Source organism: Miscanthus floridulus, chromosome 10 (genome assembly GCF_019320115.1).
Source record: "Miscanthus floridulus cultivar M001 chromosome 10, ASM1932011v1, whole genome shotgun sequence".
Classification (NCBI taxonomy): domain Eukaryota; kingdom Viridiplantae; phylum Streptophyta; class Magnoliopsida; order Poales; family Poaceae; genus Miscanthus; species Miscanthus floridulus.
In genome coordinates this window covers 71,971,168-71,992,851 of record NC_089589.1, presented here as the reverse complement: position 1 = coordinate 71,992,851, position 21,684 = coordinate 71,971,168, and the positions used below count along the sequence as shown (strand labels likewise).

General features: G+C 43.2%; 2 protein-coding genes and 2 long non-coding RNA genes across 7 annotated transcripts; all 4 read left to right on the top strand.

Moving 5' to 3' along the window:
* The first annotated feature begins 1,253 nt into the window (after positions 1-1,253).
* Positions 1,254-6,804, top strand: LOC136484865 (glycine-rich protein 5-like). Of its 2 annotated transcripts, none has more exons than XM_066481830.1 (3): positions 1,254-1,511; positions 3,601-3,766; positions 6,431-6,804. In XM_066481830.1, exons 1-3 carry the CDS (start codon positions 1,355-1,357, stop codon positions 6,519-6,521), a joined length of 414 nt encoding a protein of 137 aa, XP_066337927.1. In that variant the 5' UTR covers positions 1,254-1,354; the 3' UTR covers positions 6,522-6,804. The 2 variants fall into 2 exon arrangements, with proteins under 2 accessions (XP_066337927.1, XP_066337926.1); XM_066481829.1 differs by having other exon boundaries at positions 1,258-1,511; positions 3,595-3,766.
* A 439-nt stretch (positions 6,805-7,243) lies between these two features.
* On the top strand, positions 7,244-9,367 carry LOC136486723 (chlorophyll a-b binding protein CP26, chloroplastic-like). Its single transcript, XM_066483686.1, has 5 exons — positions 7,244-7,509; positions 7,737-7,821; positions 8,223-8,273; positions 8,420-8,540; positions 8,821-9,367. Exons 1-5 carry the CDS (start codon positions 7,311-7,313, stop codon positions 9,214-9,216), a joined length of 852 nt encoding a protein of 283 aa, XP_066339783.1. The 5' UTR covers positions 7,244-7,310; the 3' UTR covers positions 9,217-9,367.
* Positions 9,368-14,582: 5,215 nt separating this feature from the next.
* LOC136484864 (uncharacterized) lies at positions 14,583-17,802 on the top strand. 3 transcript variants are annotated; one of them, XR_010766236.1, is made up of 4 exons: positions 14,583-15,283; positions 15,712-15,792; positions 16,333-16,476; positions 17,054-17,430. It is a non-coding gene; the product is annotated as an uncharacterized lncRNA (long non-coding RNA). The 3 variants fall into 3 exon arrangements; XR_010766235.1 differs by lacking the exon at positions 14,583-15,283 and adding an exon at positions 17,563-17,802 and having other exon boundaries at positions 15,353-15,792; positions 17,054-17,229; XR_010766234.1 differs by lacking the exon at positions 14,583-15,283 and having other exon boundaries at positions 15,357-15,792.
* Positions 17,803-20,254: 2,452 nt separating this feature from the next.
* On the top strand, positions 20,255-21,684 carry LOC136486069 (uncharacterized). Its single transcript, XR_010766652.1, has 3 exons — positions 20,255-20,382; positions 21,000-21,126; positions 21,218-21,684. It is a non-coding gene; the product is annotated as an uncharacterized lncRNA (long non-coding RNA).

The window sequence follows — 21,684 nt, the reverse complement described above, 5'->3', positions numbered from 1 at the left end:
AAATGAGCAGTGTCATAGGAGAAATTGGGTGGCATGAGAGAAATGAGCAGTGTCATAGGAGAAATTGGGTGCTTTATTCTCAGCACAACACAATTTCGGATTTTGGGCGGATCTAAAATTATGAGATAAGATCAATCCATTCATCTCGATCTTTGCCCCTGGTTTCGATGACTTTGATCTCTTTTGATGTGTTATGTGCTTTGCATGTCTTCTAAGCCCTTCAATATGTATACTTCTTCTATATTTGAGGTGGTTGATCCTTTGATCTTCATCGTGATCTATCTCTTGCATCTATAAGACTAAGTGCGTTTGGCAATTAAAGGGGAGAGGCATGAGAAATAGTGGTGGGAGTTGATAGAGAGAGTTTAGATGGGAAATTGACTTTTATTCCGAATCCATTGTTTGGTTTGTGGAGGGAAATAAGAGAGGGAGTTGAAGAGGGAAATTCATATGCCCTGTTTGGTGTGGGGGTTTTGAGAGGGAAATTATATAGCAAATCACGATGGATGTATTATTCTTTTATTAAGAGCACAATTGCCTCCCAATTACCACCCCTCCCTAGGGAAATGATTAGTGGGAGTTGGCCCTCTAAACTCTTATTCCCCTTTCCATCAAAACTCCCACTCTCACAAAGCAAACAAAAGATTTCTGAACTCTTATTATCTCTGAACTCCCATTCCCTACTTTCAATTACCCCTAACCAAACGAGCTAAGCACTTTATATATTAGCAAACCTTGTTAGTCTCGTTAGTTATGTTGTCACTCAACTATCAATGACCCATGTTTCTTACTAATACCATTTTAGATACACATTAAATATAAATAAATTATTGATGCAAATTTTAGATCCTATTTTTTTTATATAATTTGACTAGATATATACTAGTATATTGCCGGTGCTAAATCTTCGGTGGCGTCTAAAAAAGATACATAAATCATAAAACTAACATAAATCATTATAAACTAAAAAATAAATCAACTGTCTCGCAAATATTAGTCATTTCTCACTTAGAAATTTTTTTTGGCAAGCCCACACAACTGTGGAACCTGAACAACACTAGAGGAGGAACAACATTGTGAGAAGATGATGCCACTTCAACAATAACCCAATAGAGAGAAGCCAATATACATGTCATATTAATCAAAATTAGTAAACTTTCTTTATATAGAATATGTTTAGCATTCTAGGACGATGGTGACAACCAAGGGGGTCCACGAGAGACCGATCCTCTCCAGTCCGTCTCCCAGTTCAGTTGGCCAGTTCGACACGAAACACACACGGCAAAACCGGAACAGAAAGCCTTGGAAGGGCCGAGGCGGAAGCAGAACGAGCTGAGAAAGGGAGAAGGTTCGGATGGGGGCGAAGAAGCAGGGAGGAGGCGGCGGAGGAGACCAGAAGGGCCTCCTGTGGAGGCTGCCGAAGGTCACCTCTAAGGAGCTCGGCAAGATAGGCCCCGCCCTCGGAATCGGCATCGGCTGCGGCGCCGGCGCAGGCGTCGGATTCTTCGGCGGTAAAAGCCCCGGCCTTCCCCTCTCTTCTTGAAAATGGTTGCATTTCTTTGGTTTCTGGTCAGTTCTTGTCTAGAGGAACCGTTCGCATTGCTCTCTCCTCTTCACGCCCCGATTGATTCGGTCGATTAGGGTACCCTAAATGAGATTGAGCTTCGGTAGATTGGTGCGTACTTTATTTACCATCCCTTTTGTTGGTTGACTGGCGAGGTTGGTTATTCTATAATCTGTCTTCTTAGTGATTTGTTCTTCAGACTATGTAGTTTTGGCCATAGGCCATCATCGCTCTGGTTACCACATACCAGGTCGGGGGTTTTAGTGAGGATATGGTTTCCCCCAAGTCGCAGTTGTTCAAACAGATTTGTTTCCTCGGAACCTGCGGATTGGTTTTGAGGATTCTCTGATCTGGCGTTGCTTAATTATTCCTGAGAGATTTTATCTTTTTTTCTGAATCAGTAGCGATTCTGATTTTTTTTCTTTAAATTATCTATTAGTAGATTGATTACAGGTGCAGGTGGTATACTATCAGGATTGCAGGACTTGGCCTTTTTCATGTAAGATAGGTTTACTCAAGGGTTTATCAGTTACATATTGTTGCGATTGGTGCATGATCACAGTCCTAAATAGGGAATCTTATCAGAAGATATTTCACAATTTTTTATAACATTCACCGGTTCAGTTAAAACGTCTTATCCTAAGGTCGGGAAGTTGACACATTATTCCTAACAATACATGTTTTTGCTAAGTGTTAGCACCAAGGCAGTGTTCTGAAAAACTTGGGCACTATCCGGCAGTCGGGTGACACTGGAGGTAGGCAGATGCTCATAGAACAATTACTAACTATCTGAAATGATGTGCATTTCACTGCTTAATCCTTGAGGGCGTTAGGATAATTATTCCTGCCTAACAAGCTGTGGTTAATTTCCTGATTATTTGTGGACTAAATGTTGTGTCACTTCCAAACAAAAAACAAACGTATAACTCCTGGACTTTGGGTTTCCTACTTAATTTTTTGATTTATGTGTATTCAGAAACTGTGTACTCCCTCTGTCCCAAAATAACTGCACATCTCGCTTTTCGACGAGTTAAACTTTTTAAACTTTGATTAGATTTTTAGAAAATATGATCCACATTTGTATCTCCTAATATGTTTAGTATGAAACTATATTCCAGTATTTATCTAATGATACCCATTAAGCATCATAATTTTATTTTATTTTTGTATATCTTTGGTCAAACTTAAAAAGTTTGATCCTTGAAAAGCGAGATGTGTAGTTATTTTGGGACAGAGGGAGTAAGCATGTATGCTCTTACAACATCAAAATTTTCCACCTCAGACAATTTGATGTTTGAACTGAAACACATTATTACCAAAGTCAGCAGAAAAATATCAATTCATAATGCCAGTGGCATAGTGATTGTTGATATTGTTAGCATTCTGAAAATTGAGTGGATGAATTAATACCTGCCACTTCAGAATTGAAAAAAAAAATGATACACTATCTGACGGATGCGGATCTCATGTCCACTTTAGCCAACTAAATAAATGGAAGATCCGGTTCTATATTTTAGGGGATAAAAGACCTAGGGGAGGGGCTGAGGGAGTGAGTGTATTGACATATATCCTATGGCGTAAACCATACATAGGAAAGACCCACATGGCACCAGGTGAGTGTACATCTAAATATCTAGAAGACTGTGAAGGATACAATGACCTTGTTGTAGTTGAACTTTGAGGCTGAAAAGCTCACTTGGCTTAAGCACAGGGTGAAATTCTGAATGATAAAATATGGTATGGAGAATCATGAACTCCAGACTCCAGAGACATACATGTATGAAATGATTTTTACTTATCAACTGGTTCTTGTTGCTCACACCTAACATTAGAGCATATATATGCATAATTTTTATTTTCAAAGCTTAATATGTTTCTAGATTGGTGAAACTAGGAGTTATGGAGATTTAGTGGTTGTGTGCCTGTGTTATTATTTTACACTAAACGTAGAAAAGATGTTTTAAGTAATTTGTTTTTCATCATGAATGTTGTATGTCTGCACACTTATATTTTTTCCATGATTACTTTAGGTGCAGGATTAGGCTATGGATTTCCTGGACTCACATTAGGCTTTGGAGTTGGAGCTGGATGTGGTGTAGGAATTGGCTTTGGTTATGGGTTGGGCAAAGGAATTGCATATGATGAAAACAAAAGATACTCCAATGTTGGCAAAATGTTCCAGGAAGCTCCACATCTGCCTACGTAAGTTTAATGTGGACACAAGAAAAGAATTTGGCAAATTTGTTTTCACAGGTGTTTTGATTCATGGTGTTTGCATTGTAGGTAGCTTTTTCTACATATGGCATGAGTCCTAAGTTTGCAATAATAATTCTTTTACCTGATTTATTTGTGTGGTGGCTAGTTTCAATCTTTCCACATCAACAATAGTCTTATTGAATTAATGAAGTCTTTTTAGTCTTTATAATGCTTTGTTATTGTTGATTAGTGTTAAGGATGACCTTGTAATAATACTCACAAATCATGCGCCATAGTGCCAGTAATTCATTTCAACTCTATATGGTCTGCTCACTACCAAAAAGAAGAAGGAAAACTCTCCAGTTTAATTTGAAATTAATGTTGCGTGGTCAGAAACTCAAATCAGCACGTGCTGTCAATACATTTGATTTCAAATATATTATGGTGCCATGAAGCATGATATGCTAAACTGTTGTTTTTCCCTCTGAATATGGTGTGCAATCTAGAAGTCAAGGTGGAAATTGCAAACTTTTTTAATGGCACATATGGCATTGCTAACTTTTATAATGGCAATTGCAAATATTTATAATGGCAAACAGGAAAAACTTTTCCCTCTGTACCATTATAAAAGTTTGCAATTCCATGTGTCATTAAAAAAGTTGAGTGGACACAGTGCCACTGGTCCGAACTTTTTTGCCCTCCACGCCATTCCGTCCATATTTGCCTCTAACGGTGTCAAACAGATGAATGAAATGACCATTTTGCCCTCAAGTCAGTTAGAGTTCTAATTTTCTTTCGTTTCCTCCTGCGCCACTCAAGTCAATTGGAATCAGCACGACATCGAATCAAATCGTCAAAACCGAAACTGAAGATTGCTCTGCACTCCTTCTGTTCTTGGCTAATCAACATTCAACAGCCACCATAGCAATCAACATTCAACAGGGACCTCTTCACTTTTCCTGTTCAATTCTGTCAATGACTTGGTCATCATGAAGTTTATTCCCATCCTCATCCACGACATGGAACACTGCAGAAAGGCAAAGCAAAGCCACACACCCACCACAGATCACACATCAGGATTGGAGAAAAAAAGGAGGATAGAAAGATCACAACCCAAGCAAAAGCTAGACTTTGCATCACCCCACAAAGGCACCATCTTTCTCTCATCTATCTTCTTAAACTTTCCAAAGACAGCAGGGAAGGAGGCAGCGGCACGGCACTCACCATCCATGAACCACCCTCCGTCGGAGGAAATGTAGGCCTGATTGATGGTCAGCTTCAGACCAGTCAGCATCTGAACCACCTCCAGCAAGGTCCCATACTTGTTGGCGCTGTCCACCTGCAGCCAGAAATCGAGCAGCCTCGCTCACCGGTCCTGCATGCGCAACGGCGCTATCGTGCCTGCCTGCGATGCGCACGGGCCCAGCATGCAGACTGCAGAGAGAGGAGAGAGAGAAGGTGTGGTGGAGCGGAGGGGGATAGAGTTGAGAATGAGTGGCCTATTCAAGCAGGGGTATTCTGGAAATTTTCACTGGCTGGCCCCACATGTCAGGGCTGCCAAACCATGAAAACCCAACGGAACATGGATGAAATGGCGTGGAGGGAAAAAAAATCGGACCAGTGGCACCTGTGTCCGCTCAACTTTTTAATGGCACATATGGAATTGCAAACTTTTATAATGGCACACAGGAAAAGACTCAAATTTAATAATGAACGTTTTGAAAGCCCATATAATCTTACTGTTATCTTCTCCTGCAGCTGCTTGGGCAGCCTTTCATTCTTGCACAAGAGGACAGAAAGGAGGAATGGTTCGCCTTCATGGCTAGGCCAAAAATTTAGGAACTTGTGTGAGCGCGTGTTTAGTTCCAACCCCAAATTCCCAAAAAGTGCTACAGTACCCATCACATCGAATCTTGCGATACGTGCATGGAGCATTAAATGTAGACGAAAAAAAAACTAATTGCACAGTTTGGTTGGAAATTACGAGACGAACGTTTTGAGCCTAATTAATCCATGATTGAACACTAATTGTTAAATACAAACGAAAAGTGCTACAGTAGCCCAAATTCTCAAATTCACCGAACTAAACACGCCCTGACATTGCTGCTTCATAGTATCTGCTTATCCTGAGGTCTCTTTGCCAAGAACTCATGCTGTGGTGGGCAATATGTATGTGCAGTTGCTGTACATAACACATGCCTTCGCAGGTCACCTGCCTATCCCAATAAATTGCAAGAGCAAGCAACAGATGTTAACTACAAAAGTACCCAAGATATAACTGACACCTGTAATTTAGTAGGGTTAGTATGGATTTATATTGCAATAAACTCCTTAATCCACATTCTGGTGTCATGGTAATATTATATTATTCTGTGTCTTGAAGAAACGCTACTGAACTATCAGCATTCTCTCTAAAAATTTTGAACAGACTAAGTGCACTCAGTTAGATGATTTTCTCCACTGAGAAGATGGTTCTAATTCTCCGATTAGAAGAAATACTGTAGTCAGTAGCCATAAATAGTAAAATAGCATGAGATTTATTTGGTCTCCCAGCTTATTACCTTTTCCAGGGTGTGTCATGTCTTCAACAAAACTTCACCAATTTGCTAATAAAAGAACATTCTTATCGTTGTGTGATGTTGCTCATCATTTCTCACTCCTCTTTTCCAGGGACACTGTTGTTGGTTTATTTGACGAGCTGGTTATAAACACCAAGAAGTTTGTGACAGCAACATCAAAAGGAATTGAAAAATGGCGTTGAGCTGCACCGCTGCATTGTCATCTCTATTAGTCATCTTGAACTGTGTCAACGGAGATTGCAAGTAGCAATTATCTTGAACTGGCAGTAAGACTTAGCCCTAGAGTGCAGCCTGTTGCATCTCAGGACTTTCTATTGCTCATCAGCTAGTAGCTTTGTATTTAGGTAGGATCCTGAGACAATACATATGATTTCTGGTCGATGTTTATTAGTTACAGTGCACTGTATTGTGGGTTGCTCATCACTTCTGTTAAATTGGAGGAAATTTGATGCTATGAGCTTCAAATGAACTGTGTTTCGTGCTTGTGCGTGTGTTCTTCACCCTTCTGGTATCAGTGTGTGGCCTGCAATTGTTCAAGTCTTGGCTGGCTCTCTCTCTCTCTCTCTCTCTCTCTCTCTCCCTCTGGTTCGTTACCCTGGGTCTCTATCTATCCTGTTTGGACCTATCTATCCTGTTTGGACCATTTGGCCCCAACTGACAAACAAGTTCACAAGAGGCCCTAAAACTGCCACATCAGCACCCTCTAAAGCTGCCACATCAGCACTCTCTAAAGTTGCCACATCAACACCCTCATCTGCCAAGTAAGCACAGCCTGCCCAATCCCATCCAAGCAACAGATAGCCCTCATGGGCACCCAGCCAATGGCAGCTCCCATGGCCAAATCTCTGCTGGGCCCACAGCATCCTCCGATCCTCATTTTCATCCATTTAAACTAGCTCACCTTTTCCTCCACAAACACCCATCAGCCATCCCCTCCTGCAAATCTTTCTCTGAATTGTGGGTCTCCGGCAATGGTGGCGCTCGCTCCATCAAAGATTCTGGGCACCCAGCTCAACTTCGCCGGCTCCTCCCGCTACGCCACCGCAACGCCCACCGCGGGGGCTCAGAAGATTATCTCCCTCTTCAGCAAGAAGCCTGCCCAGAAGCCGAAGCCCGTTCCGGTCTCGTCCTCTTCTCCAGACATCAGCGACGAGCTCGCCAAGTGGTATGGTGAGTAGACCTGGCCCCAACTGCTAGGAGTGCACAACTTCTAGGATCCAAATTTGCTTCAGGGTTCCCTTTTGTTGGGCGTTTGATAGAGCTTTGCCATGAAAATCTTCAGAAGCTTCTTCTGTAGTAATTGTCTCTTGTTTTATGTTTGAGATATAGAACTTTGCCCATGAAAATCTTCAGAAGGTTCTTTTATAGTAATTATCTCTTGTTCTATGTCCCATTAGGTCCTGACAGGAGGATCTTCTTGCCGGATGGGCTCTTGGACCGCTCGGAGGTGCCGGAGTACCTCACCGGAGAGGTCCCTGGAGAGTAAGTCACATGGCTCCAATTTTGCCTTCTATAAGGGTTTTTGTTTGTTTCAGAAAATTTTGATTTCAGGTTAGTACTACAAGTCAGTTTAAACAAAAGTAGCAATTTCATAGACCAGAACAAAAGAAGTTTTTTCTTGAAAAAAAGTATTTTGTAGTCAATATCAGATTTTTCACCAAAATGGCGCATCATTGCTGTTTGTAGAATTCGTTCTGAAAGTACACGAGTTTCTCAAGCTCTTAAGCCAGCATTTGAAATTTGAACTAATCTTTGTTACACTTTTAAACAACAATCTTCAGCAATTAAGGCCGTCCTTTCCTCTACTTTTCTTGAAATGAAATGCTGCAGAAAATCGACGTTAACGTATCTGAACTGAACTTTTTTGCTCTTCCAATCTACAGCTATGGCTACGACCCTTTTGGCCTGGGCAAGAAACCAGAGGACTTCGCCAAGTGAGTCTCAGATCTCTATCCCAAACATATAATTTCACAGCCTGACCATTGAGATTCTAGTCTCACGTACAATATATACAAGCAAAGAATTGGATTATAGTCTCAACTATTCAGCAAAATCTTATCCTACCATCAACGCCGTGCAGGTACCAGGCCTACGAGCTGATCCATGCCAGATGGGCCATGCTCGGTGCCGCTGGCGCTGTCATCCCAGAGGCCTGCAACAAGTTCGGCGCTAACTGCGGCCCTGAGGCCGTCTGGTTCAAGGTCCTGATCACCACCTCTCAGAATCATCATACTACTTCAGTAGCAATTTTTTTTCTTTCTCAGATTCAGATATATACCATTCCCAAAAGAAAAGATTCAGATATATACCGGAGAATTGCATGTCATTGCATTTATTTAAGAACAAAATAGAACACAACACAGTTTTACAAAGATTTCACATTTTAGTTGGTAGATACAACAAAGTAGCAATATCTTAATCTGAAAATCTGAACTCAAAGCTCATGGATGGTGTCTGTCACTGTCACCTGAATGGATGCAGACCGGCGCCCTGCTCCTGGACGGCAACACCCTCAACTACTTCGGCAACAGCATCCCCATCAACCTGGTGGTGGCCGTGATCGCGGAGGTCGTCCTCGTCGGCGGCGCCGAGTACTACCGGATCATCAACGGACTGGACCTTGAGGACAAGCTGCACCCCGGTGGGCCCTTCGACCCCCTGGGCTTGGCCAGCGACCCCGACCAGGCCGCGATCCTCAAGGTGAAGGAGATCAAGAACGGCCGGCTCGCCATGTTCTCCATGTTGGCCTTCTTCATCCAGGCCTACGTCACCGGCGAAGGCCCTGTCGAGAACCTCGCCAAGCACCTCAGCGACCCCTTCGGCAACAACCTGCTCACCGTCATCTCCGGCGCCGCCGAGAGGACGCCCAGCCTGTGAGGACGCACGGACGCCACGCCGAGAGCAAATGCCAAGTCATGCGCTGCTGCTGCCGTCTTTGATTTTACTGGGAAGCTGTATGTGAAGGTCTGAAGAATGTGCCATGCCCATTCATGTAAATTATCAAGAGGGGGGAGAATCCTTTTCATTCTGATCTCTGAATCTCTGATATGACTGCTGCTTCAATTTGTGCCTGAGATGTGCTACTTACTTAAGTTTTTGGAAGTTAATAAGTTCGTGCGCGTCCCATGGTGAAGCCGTGGTGAAACCCTCGCTGTCAAATTCCAACCGCAACACGAGGCCCGCCCCGCTTCCCTGTGTCCGCCGTTCTGCTGGCAAAGCCGCGCCTTTCTCCTCGCCCAATCCTCGGCCTCCCCATCATCGGTCCGGTGGTGCTTGCCCTCCCCAATCAGGAGCTTTCTGTTGGAGTTGTTCCAAATTCACTCCAGAATATAGGCCAGGCTTTTGACGGAGCGAAGCGGAGGCCCGTCGCCGGAGGCTTGGGGCGGAGCGTAGCGGAGTCTGAAGCCGGCCCATCAGGTCTCGCCCCTGTGCTCGGGGGGGTGCGGGGGGCGGAGCCCCCCGCGGTACGGTACGGTATATATACCCTTGCTAGGGTTTCGTGGAGACTCGATTCTCTTGTAAGCCGCCATAGGCGTGTAACCCAAAACTCTTGAGATAGTGAGATTGTTGCTGGCTGGTGCCCGTGGTTTTTCCCCTTCACATCGGAGGGGTTTTCCACGTTAAATCGTGTGTCTCCTCTGTGGCTTGATTCTTTACTTCATATTCATATACGTCGTTCATAACAAGTGGTACCAGAGCTTTGGTTGCTGTTAGGGTTCATGACGACGTCGATGAAGTTCGATCTTCCGCTGCTGAACTACGACACGCGGTTCTCGCTATGGCAAGTCAAGATGCGGGGGATTCTGGCGCAGACTCATGACTATGATGAGGCGCTAGATAGTTTCGGAAAGAGAAAGGCCGAGTGGACTCCAGAAGAGATCCGCAAGGATCAGAAGGCGCTCGCCCTAATTCAGTTGCATCTTCATAATGATATTTTGCAGGAGTGTCTGAAAGAGAAAACTGCTGCAGAACTATGGCTGAAACTGGAATCGATCTGTATGTCCAAGGATCTAACCAGTAAGATGCAGATGAAGATGAAGCTGTTCACCCTGAAGATGAAGGAGGAGGATTCAGTGATGAGCCACATCGCTGAATTCAAGAAGATCGTCGCCGACCTAGTGTCGATGGAGGTGAAGTATGATGATGAGGACTTAGGTCTTTTACTGCTATGTTCTTTGCCAAATTCGTATGCAAATTTTCGTGACACCATACTTTTGAGCCATGATGAACTAACCCTAAAGGAAGTTTATGAGGCTCTCCAGTCTAGGGAAAAGATGAGAGGCATGGTGCAGAATGACGGGACGTCGTCCTCCAAGGGTGATGCTTTGCATGTGAGAGGCAGAACTGAAAACAGATCCTCCAATGATGGCAATGATGGTAGAAAGAACTACGAAAGGAGAGGCCGTTCAAAGTCCAAGCCGCATGGTAATAAAAAGTTCTGTGTTTATTGCAAGCTGACAAATCATAATGTTGAGGATTGCAGAAAAGTACAGAATAAGGAGAAGAGGAAACAAAAGTCGGCTGGTAAGGTCTCTGTTGCTGCTGCTGCGTCTGATGATGATTCTGGAGATTGTCTGGTAGTATTTGCTGGTTGTGTTGCTGGTCATGATGAATGGATTCTCGATTCCGCATGTTCATTTCATATTTGCACTAACAGAAATTGGTTTAGCTCGTATAAGCCTGTGCAGAAAGGGGATGTTGTGCGGATGGGAGATGATAACCCGTGTGACATTGTGGGGATTGGATCAGTTCAGATCAAGACTGATGATGGCATAACACGCACGCTGAAAAATGTCAGGTATATACCAGGGATGTCCAGAAATCTTATCTCATTGAGCACGCTTGATGCAGAAGGTTACAAATATTCCGGTTCAGATGGCGTTCTGAAGGTATCAAAAGGTTCTCTTGTTTGCTTGAAAGGTGATCTTAATTCTGCAAAGTTATATGTCCTTAGAGGGTGTACTTTACCTGGTTCTGATTCCGCTGTTGCTGCTGTTACTAATGATGAACCTAGTAAAACTAACCTTTGGCATATGCGTTTGGGACATATGAGTCACCATGGTATGACAGAATTGATGAGGAGAAACCTGCTGGATGGCTGCACTTCGAGTAAAATAAAGTTTTGTGAGCATTGTATTTTCGGGAAGCATAAAAGGGTACATTTCAACACTTCTGTTCACACCACTAAAGGTACTCTTGATTATGTTCATGCTGATTTATGGGGTTCTTCCCGTAAGTCCTCACTTGGTGGTGCTCGTTACATGCTTACAATTATTGATGATTACTCTAGAAGGGTTTGGCCTTATTTTCTGAAACAGAAAGATGATACTTTTGCTGCTTTTAAGGACTGGAAAGTAATGATAGAAAGGCAAACTGAAAGGAAGGTAAAATTGCTTCGTACTGATAATGGTGGAGAATTTTGTTCGCGTGAATTTAATGATTATTGCAGATCGGAAGGCATTGTTAGGCATCACACCATACCCCATACTCCACAACAGAATGGTGTGGCCGAACGCATGAACAGAACCATCATATCTAAGGCCCGTTGCATGCTGTCTAATGCCAGGATGAGCAAGCATTTTTGGGCTGAAGCTGCTAATACTGCCTGTTACTTGATAAACAGGTCGCCTTCTATTCCACTAAATAAAAGAACTCCCATTGAGGTATGGTCTGGTACGCCTGCTGATTATTCACAGTTGAAAGTTTTTGGATGCACTGCTTATGCTCATGTTGATAATGGAAAATTAGAGCCTAGAGCTGTTAAGTGTCTTTTCCTTGGTTATAGTTCGGGAGTCAAAGGCTATAAATTGTGGAATCCTGAAACAAGAAAGACTTTTATGAGCAGGAGTGTTGTTTTCAATGAATCTGTGATGTTTACTGACAGTTTGCCCTCAGATCATGTTCCAGAAAAAGAGCTGCAGCGTATGCGCATGCAGGTGGAGCATGTTGATGATGATACAGGTGTGCAGGTGGAGCCTATTGATGAGCATGGTGACCATGATAATGATGTTGCTGAGGATGATGCTCATGATGATGTTCAGCAAACTCCTCCTATTTTGCAGTTAGAGGAGGATTTACCTATTGCTCAACGCAAGTCAAAAAGGACAATTGCACCTCCTAAGCGTCTTATTGAAGAGTGTAATTTGTCTTACTATGCTTTGAGTTGTGCTGAACAGGTGGAGAATGTTCATGAGCCAGCAACCTATAAAGAAGCTATTCGTTGTGGTGATACTGAGAATTGGATTTCTGCTATGCATGAGGAGATGCAGTCTCTTGAGAAGAACAGTACATGGGAGATTGTACCTTTGCCTAAGAATAAGAAGACCATCAGCTGCAAATGGATCTTCAAGCGAAAGGAGGGTTTATCTCCAAGCGAGCCTCCAAAGTATAAGGCAAGGTTAGTTGCTAAAGGCTACAGTCAAATTCCGAGTGTTGACTACAATGATGTGTTCTCTCCAGTGGTAAAACACAGTTCAATTCGTACTTTCCTTAGTATTGTTGCTTCACATGATCTTGAGCTTGAGCAGTTAGATGTGAAGACTGCGTTTTTGCATGGAGAGCTTGAGGAGGACATATACATGGACCAACCAGAAGGGTTCATAGTGCCCGGCAAGGAAAAATATGTGTGCAAGTTGAAGAGATCCTTGTATGGTTTGAAACAGTCCCCTCGTCAGTGGAACAAGAGGTTTGATTCATTTATGTTAGCACACAGTTTTAAAAGATCTAAGTATGATAGCTGTGTTTACATCAAGCATGTTAATGGATCACCTATATATTTGCTGTTATATGTTGATGATATGCTGATTGCTGCCAAGAGTAAGATTGAAATCACTAAGTTAAAGAAGCTATTGAGTAGTGGTTTTGATATGAAAGATCTTGGTAGTGCTAAGAAAATTCTTGGTATGGAAATTAGTAGAGACAGAAAATCTGGTTTGCTATTTCTTAGTCAACAAAATTATATCAAGAAAGTTCTTCAGCGTTTCAACATGCAAAATGCTAAGGCTGTTAGTACCCCTATTGCACCTCACTTTAAGTTGTCAGCTGCTCAGTGTCCTAGTACAGATGCAGAGATTGAATACATGTCAAGGGTTCCTTATTCTAGTGCTGTGGGGTCTTTGATGTATGCCATGGTTTGCTCTCGTCCAGATTTATCATATGCTATGAGTCTTGTTAGTAGATATATGTCTAATCCTGGCAAAGAACATTGGAGGGCAGTTCAGTGGATTTTTAGGTACCTCAGAGGCACAGCAGATTCCTGTTTAAAGTTTGGAAGAACTGATAAGGGTCTTATTGGCTATGTGGATTCTGATTATGCTGCTGATCTGGACAGGCGAAGATCACTTACAGGTTATGTGTTTACTGTTGGCAGTTGTGCTGTGAGTTGGAGGGCTACTTTACAGTCAGTTGTTGCTTTGTCTACTACTGAAGCAGAATATATGGCTATTTGTGAAGCGTGCAAAGAATTAATTTGGCTGAAAGGTTTGTACGCTGAGCTTTGTGGAGTTGAATCTTGCATAAGTTTGCACTGTGACAGTCAAAGTGCAATTTACCTCACTAAAGATCAGATGTTCCATGAGAGAACTAAGCACATAGATATTAAGTATCATTTTGTGCGTGATGTGATTGAAGAAGGTAAGCTGAAGGTATGCAAGATTAGTACTCATGATAATCCTGCTGATATGATGACAAAGCCTGTTCCTGTTGCTAAGTTTGAGCTGTGCTCAAGCTTAGTTGGTTTAATTGGATAGTCCAAGAGACTATTGTTGGCACCAGTGGTTTTCTATCTTTTGTTATGTTCAGGATGAAGGGTTGATTTATGATACAAGATGAATTTGTCTCAAGGTGGAGTTTGTTGGAGTTGTTCCAAATTCACTCCAGAATATAGGTCAGGCTTTTGACGGAGCGAAGCGGAGGCCCGTCGCCGGAGGCTTGGGGCGGAGCGTAGCGGAGTCTGAAGCCGGCCCATCAGGTCTCGCCCCTGTGCTCGGGGGGTGCGGGGGGCGGAGCCCCCCGCGGTACGGTACGGTATATATACCCTTGCTAGGGTTTCGTGGAGACTCGATTCTCTTGTAAGCCGCCATAGGCGTGTAACCCAAAACTCTTGAGATAGTGAGATTGTTGCTGGCTGGTGCCCGTGGTTTTTCCCCTTCACATCGAAGGGATTTTCCACGTTAAATCGTGTGTCTCCTCTGTGGCTTGATTCTTTACTTCATATTCATATACGTCGTTCATAACACTTTCCTGTCTCCCCAGCCCCAATGGGCAGCTCGTGCCTGTCCTCATCCCCACGCACCCCGTCCCCTCCTGCGCTCCCAGTCCAGCACACCACCAGCCCCGCATCACCGGAGGCCCTTGAGCGCTCGCCTGGCCAAGGATCTGAGCGCTGCCGTCCGAGAGACGACCGAGCACACTGCTGTCGACTGGGAGCCATGGCCCGAGCAGCCCCACCGGGGGTGAGGGGACGAGTGCCGTCCGAGAGACGACCGAGCACGCGGTGCTAGCAGCCCCACCGTAGAGGGAGGGTGCCAAGTGCGCCGCCGCCGGTTGAGCGGGATGGGACCGAACATTGCCTGTGAGGGGGCCGAGCATCTCCCGTTGCAACGCCCTGCGCCGCCGCCGCCCGCGCGCGCCCTGCGCCCCTGCCCCAGCCAGCGAGCCACCGCCGGACCGTGGCCGGCCGCCGGCCGCCGCCCGCGAAGCCTCGGGCCTCGGCCGGAACCCTAGGGCCCGCTCATCCTTCTCGGTCCTGTCCCGCTCGGCGGGAGCTCCAGGGGCGGCCGGCGAGGAGCGGCCGCATCCCGTCGAGCAGCAGCAGCAAGAGCTAGCGCAGCAACCGGAGGACGCCTCGCACATCCAGCTCGCGCTCTGCAACTGCTCTCCGAGGACTACGTCGCGGCCGACCCCAACTTCTTCAACGCCTCCTACACCTCGCTGCTGCCACCAGGTATACATGTATTATGCCTGCTAATTTCGATCCCTTTCGAAGATTATTATGCCTGCAGTTCTGTGTGCTTTGCACTACATGTTCCTTGGTGGCATTTGGATAGGCAGTGCAAATGGGATCAGGATATGTGATGACGAGACAGTTAGAGTTATGTTTTGTTATCACTCATTTGAATTTTTTATAGCACTACCACAGTACTGAAACTTGTAACCTGTACACACCGTTTACTTCATTACTTACTACTTTTCTTATTCACCATTGGATATTTGGATTTTGATGCTTTCCAAATTTCTCAGCATAGTAGAAAGATATTTAAGTTGTTCCTTTTCTTGTAAGTTAATAATATGACTGGTCTTACTATTTGGCAAATTTACGGAAAAGGCACTAAAAATTTGGAAGGTGTTAACTTACATGCCACTACTGCTTAGATATTCAATGGTGAACTCGAGAAACTTATTGCTGACTGGCCTACGGAGGTGGTAAAAAGGCAGAAGAAAGATAATAGGAAGGTGGGATACTTGATCTTTGGTTCGATTCCTCAAATCAAATCAGTAAATTGTTCATTCCTTTTACCTTAGCCTACCCCAACTTGCTTGGGACTGAAAGGCTATGTTGTTGTTGTTGTTCATTCCTTTTACCTGAACACAGTCATTATTTAATCTGAACTAAATCAGTACCTTGCAAATAAAAGATATCTGCAGACTTGAATGTGTAGCAGACTTGATTAAAGATATCTGCAGTTTCATATTTTTGTAGCACCAATCTAGGTTGGAGAAATTTTTTAGACATGCGGCGAAGATTCACATGCTTCTGTTTAAGTTAGCTTTGACCATGGCTATGTTTTCTAAAATTCCTGATAATGAAAATAGAAGTAGTTGACAGATTAGTAAGTTAAAGGCAGTGTGCATCCCCACTGTGCAGACCATGTTATGACCATCTCAGATGTTAGAAGCATGCAGCCTACTTTTCATACTATTATTGATTGAATACTGGAGCTTTGTAAATTATTGATTTGGTCCCTTTTAAGCAAAGTTCTGTTGTGTTCTCAGGACCGCTGCCGTCAGGGCCGCAACAAGGTGATCGCCGATCCTGATCCTACGGCAGCACGCCTGCTCTCAGGACCTAGAGACCCGAATCGGAAGAGCAGGCCAGCGACGACAAGTTCCCCATAGCACAACTTGTGCAGCGCCCAAGTATTATTCTCTTATGCATAGTTGCTATTATTTTCTCAACTATTGCACAAGTTCATATTCCAGCGATGATGATGATGATACTACCTTTTCTTGTTGCATAAAGCGTCAAAATGCAGTGGGCTGTTTGTCTTCCCTGGCCCTTGCTCCAAATTATTGTTTGGATATGAGAATTTGAGAATAAGTCACTTGATAAAAATAGAGCCTGCATCAGTGATGATCTCAATACCGTCATAATATTTTGATCCCACAAGATCAAGTGGACGGCATATCTATGCCATGTGTATTTCAGTTCTAAAATAGTGAAATTCGTGCCTGTGCGTTGCTAAGCAGTAAGCAGGTTGGGGCTTGCTATTCGGGGATTGCATATTTATTTTATATAAGTAGTATCATGCTAATTCAGGATATTCTTAAGTCTCCTGCTAATTCAGGATAAGCCTACTCCTAATTCCTGAACAAACATTCTTTGATTAATATATGGTATGTATATGATTAGGTTATTCAGGACTACATTCTTTGTTCAATGATTTACAAGTTCTTGATGAAGAGCTAACAATTAAAGCAACAAATCCTTGTGCAGAGCTAACCATGAAAGCAAAGAGCAAGCACAGATAACGGTTAAAGCAAGGAATTCCTGTGCAAAGCTAACTATTAAATCAAGCAGGAAGGCGAGGCTTCAACAAGTTCTTGTGCAGAGCTAACAGTTAGCAAGCAGCGAGGCTTCTTTAGTGTATCGTGTCTCCCCACCGAGCTGAGGTGCTCCTGTCTCCCCACCAAGCCGTTGACCTGCATACTGATTGATGATGTGTTTTACAATTAATTTTCTTTCAATTCTATTTTACTCCACAAATTGCTTGTGCATGTAATATTGAATGGGTGTTCTGATAATTAAAGTTAAATGAACTTTCTGATTGTATTTAAATTATATCCATGAGCGTATTATATTAACTTGGGTACCATGAAGATCTACTTAGATAATTGCTTTCCACAGATTTTTTACGTTCCTTTTTTCTATAAAAACATAGAACTATAAGGTCTTAGTGTTGTTTCATCAAAATTAATACCATTTTATTATTGGTTGATGTGCAGTTGTTTCACCAAAGTCATATTAATAGTTTGGTCATAGATGGATCTAACGGAAAACAACAATTCTAGCACTCCATTCGGAGACTTGTCCAACACTACTAATCCAGGGGCACATGCTAAAACACGTAAAGCGGAGTTGCAAAACGCCAGACGTGCAGCAATGTCAGAAGAGAAAAGGAATGAAATAAATAAGAAATGTAGAGAGGCAAGACAACGAAAGAAAGCGCAATCTACACAACCTAAGTCATCCGGCATGTTCGCTGGTTGGTTTCTAGGCTGGTTTGACCTAGCTGGTACTGGTTTGTTGTGAAAGTAAAACACTGTTGGCTGGTTAAATAAGCCTGGCTGAAACCAACAAATGAACAGGGTGATCAACAGGTGACATTGCAAGAAAAAAAATGTCTTTATTGCTTGTACTACACTACATTTTTTATATGGTGATGGAACAATTTGTAGGTGAGGTACATCAAACAAGGAAAACGAGAATCCTAATGGAAATGGTGATTGGCTCCACAGGAACAATTCATATCAACCCCATTACGTTGATGTTGAGAACATATCTACTCAAATACCAGGTGTTGTTTATTCAACTTGTTATTGGTTCACTTCGCTGAAAAAACAAGCTGAAATACTGTTCCGGCTGATTTGTCGTGAGAGAAAAACACTATTCCGACTGAAAAAACAAGCTGAAAAGTACGGATTATAAGAGAAGCGAACATGGCCATTGTGTATTGTGCTTTCAATAATGAAATCATAAAACATCGACTATTTCAACAAGAAAAAGATCGTTCTAATTGAAATTTGGGTTGTAACTTTAGGTCAAAGTACTACTTCCTCTCTTGATGACCGACATAGGCCCGGTTCGCTTGTCTTATAATCCGTACTTTTCAGTTTGTTTTTTCAGTCGGAATAATATTTTTCTCTCACAACGAATCAGCTGGAACAGTGTTTCAGCTTTTTTTTCAACGAAGCGAACGGGGCCATAGTCAAAGAGAAAAAAAAAACGCACGTACAGCCGAAACTATTATAAAAATCTAACACCTGAACAAAGAATATCTAGGCTCGAACGCCAAAGGTTGCATGATGTGACGTCGGAGCGACTTGAGACAAAAAGAGACTATAAAAGAAGACATACGGAGTTGCATGCCAACACTTTTCACCATCTGTCTATCGCCATGGAGAACCCGTTATTTATTCCTGAGCTTGTGTGGCCCAATACGGGCGTATCAGAAGCTCATGGATCCATGGTGAAATCCAGTGATTGGGTTATCCCAGAATCCAGTGCAACACCTCTTTATATTCCTCCACCTCGTGAGGAGACCGATGATGAAGGATGCGAGTGGACATATGGCACAAAGATCACATGTTCCATCTGGACAAAGACATGCATTGTTGACGTGTCGTAACATGATGTTTGAGCGTCGCATTGGTTCGAACACAAGGTCATCTAATAAAGATAGTGACTGCATGGCTGAAGATCGAGTGGATGCTAACACGCCCTTGCCTCAATCAGCCGTGACCAACAATGGTAAATACTGATGCCTCAATATCCCATTTAGGTGACCTATTTACCATATTATATCTCACCGATCCATGGTCATTCTGTGATTACCAGAAAATGCAAGACCGTACGTTCAGGCTACATCAGCCACACCGATGGCACCACTATTTGATGATTATGAATGCATGGCTGAGGAACACCTAAATGATAACACACCCTTGCCTCAATCAGTACTGACCAACAATGGTAAATATTGATGCCTCTATGATCCCATTTAGGTGACCTATATTATATATCATATTATACCTAACTCAACCATGGTCATTACATGATTTTCGGAAGGGATAGGACCTAGCCTTCATCCTACATCAACTTCACCGACGACACCATTATTTGATGACAATGGTAATTTACACTATTTTCTAACATTCTATAAACTATTTGAACTCCTTTGTTTATTTTTACCTGTAGTTCTACTAACTCACGTATCTTTGACGACCATAGATGATGACGAGGGAGGTATATTTGAAGAGGATGAGGGATACTTGTTTGTTGGGCAAGGTATTTGTACGAAAGACCGAATAGAAATCAAATCTTCCACTGCTTTATCTAAACTATTTGTCACACCTCAAAAATTCCATTTTGGATTGTGAATAGTTTTCACTGAATAAAATTAATGCTTTTATCATTTTCTAAAGTTTCCAAGATTTAATTAGGGTTTTTGCAATTTATAATGTGAAAAATGTTGATTTTTAAATAACTTTTGTAATATAATGTGAAGGGTGTTGCATTCATGTCGGTTGCATTTGGTGTTTATGAGTGCAAATGGTTTTGAAATATGATAGAGCGATGTTTCTTTCTCTCTGAGAATTTTTCTGACCTTATCTGGAATTAAATTCCTTTTTCCTTGGGCTTAATATTTTTCCTTGATCTTTGCAACAATCTTTTCGTGAGCTCAAACAACTTTAGTTGAGTTCCTCATCCTTCAATCTATCTCCAGGATTTTCCGGGGATTTTTCTAGGCTCCGGGCTATTTTTTGTGGCTTAAAAAGCAATTCTGAATTTTCTGAAATTATTTTAATTCGTGAAATTAAAATAATTTCAAAACCCTAATTTTTCCACCGACCTAAACCCTGCATATAAATACATGCCGCCATTCTCCTTCTCGCATTGATCACAAAAGTACGATCGGTTTCGCGAGCAGTCAATCCGTTTGCCCTACATCTATCGCCGAAGTTACGACGGCGAACTTTTCCGGCGAACGTTCGGCGAGCTTTTCCGACCAACTCCGGTGTCCCTGCGAATTCCGAGACCATCAAGAGGTTCGTATCGATGTCCTCTACACTGTCTCTAGTTTCGTTTCACGAATCCGTCACCATTTGACCCGTTCCCCATCCTTTCTTTTTCTTCTCCGGCGAGATCGTCCATGGCCAGCTCCTTTTCTCTCTGTTCCCGGCCGTCACTGGCCATGGGCGCTTCTCTCCCTCAGTTTCCAGCCGTCCAGTCCCCCTGGGCCCGCACCCCGCCGCCGGCCAGCCAGCTCTCCCCGGCTGGGCGAGTACCCTCGTCGCTGCGCCGCTAGCTAGCCAGCAGAGCCCCAGCCGACCGCCCAGCTTCCCCCACGGCTCCTCCCTGGCCAGCCGCCCAGTTTCCCCCGGCCCTGCCTTTCCCCTCCATGGCCGAGCCCCTCTGTGTTCCCAGCGCGAACAGTAACCCGTGACTACTGTAGCACGATTCAATCAGAGGTGGAAGAAGGACCTACATGCAAATGAAGTTTTCTTGTTTCGCAGATAAGTCCCTGATTCATTTATTTTCCATCCTTTTTCATCCGTTATTCCTTCAAATCTAATCCGAATTCCGTTGTTTCAGTTTCATCTCTCCAATATGTATTTCTATCATTGTTTAATCCCGCCAATACTAATTATTTTATTTATTTCAGCGCTTTTCAAGTGAAATACCTGGAATGCCCTCCCTTGTTTAAATCGTCTGGAGTCCGTATCTTTTCCATCCGGTCTCCATTTTCAACGGTTTTTGCGCTCAGGCGATCGTAGAAACAAGACCTACACGTAAGTAACATTTTATTAAGTTGTTTATCATGTTTGGTGTACTGCTTTTATTTATTTATATATGTTTGCTTGTATGTCTATGCGCCCGAAGATTTGCCGCGATGGAAGAGAAGTCATCGGTGGACCCTCGAAGACCAAGAGTTGAGTTGTTATGCGTTTCTAAGACTAAGGCAAGTGTCCTTGACCATACTTGCTCCTACTTTTGTTTTACTTTGAGTTAGTTTAGTTAGACCATTAGTTGCATGCTGAGTCATAATTTGAATCCTAGGTTAGGGTTTACTAGAACTTGATGTTATCATCCTTGTAACCTGGGTTGGTTGGGTAGCTGTCTTGCTTAGCTTGCAGTCTTGGGTTGGAAAGGTTATCATTTAATATTGATTAATAATTTATACAACTTGGGTTGGTAATGTTTATAGCAACCTGGTGAATAGGAATCCGACAGGATGGTTGGTTTTGGTGATGGTGTGTGCCAGATTTTGGGTAAATGTTTTCTGGTGGATTGTTGGAATTGGTGGAATGGATTGTGCTCGTTCCTGCTTGGATTCTAAGGACCGGTTC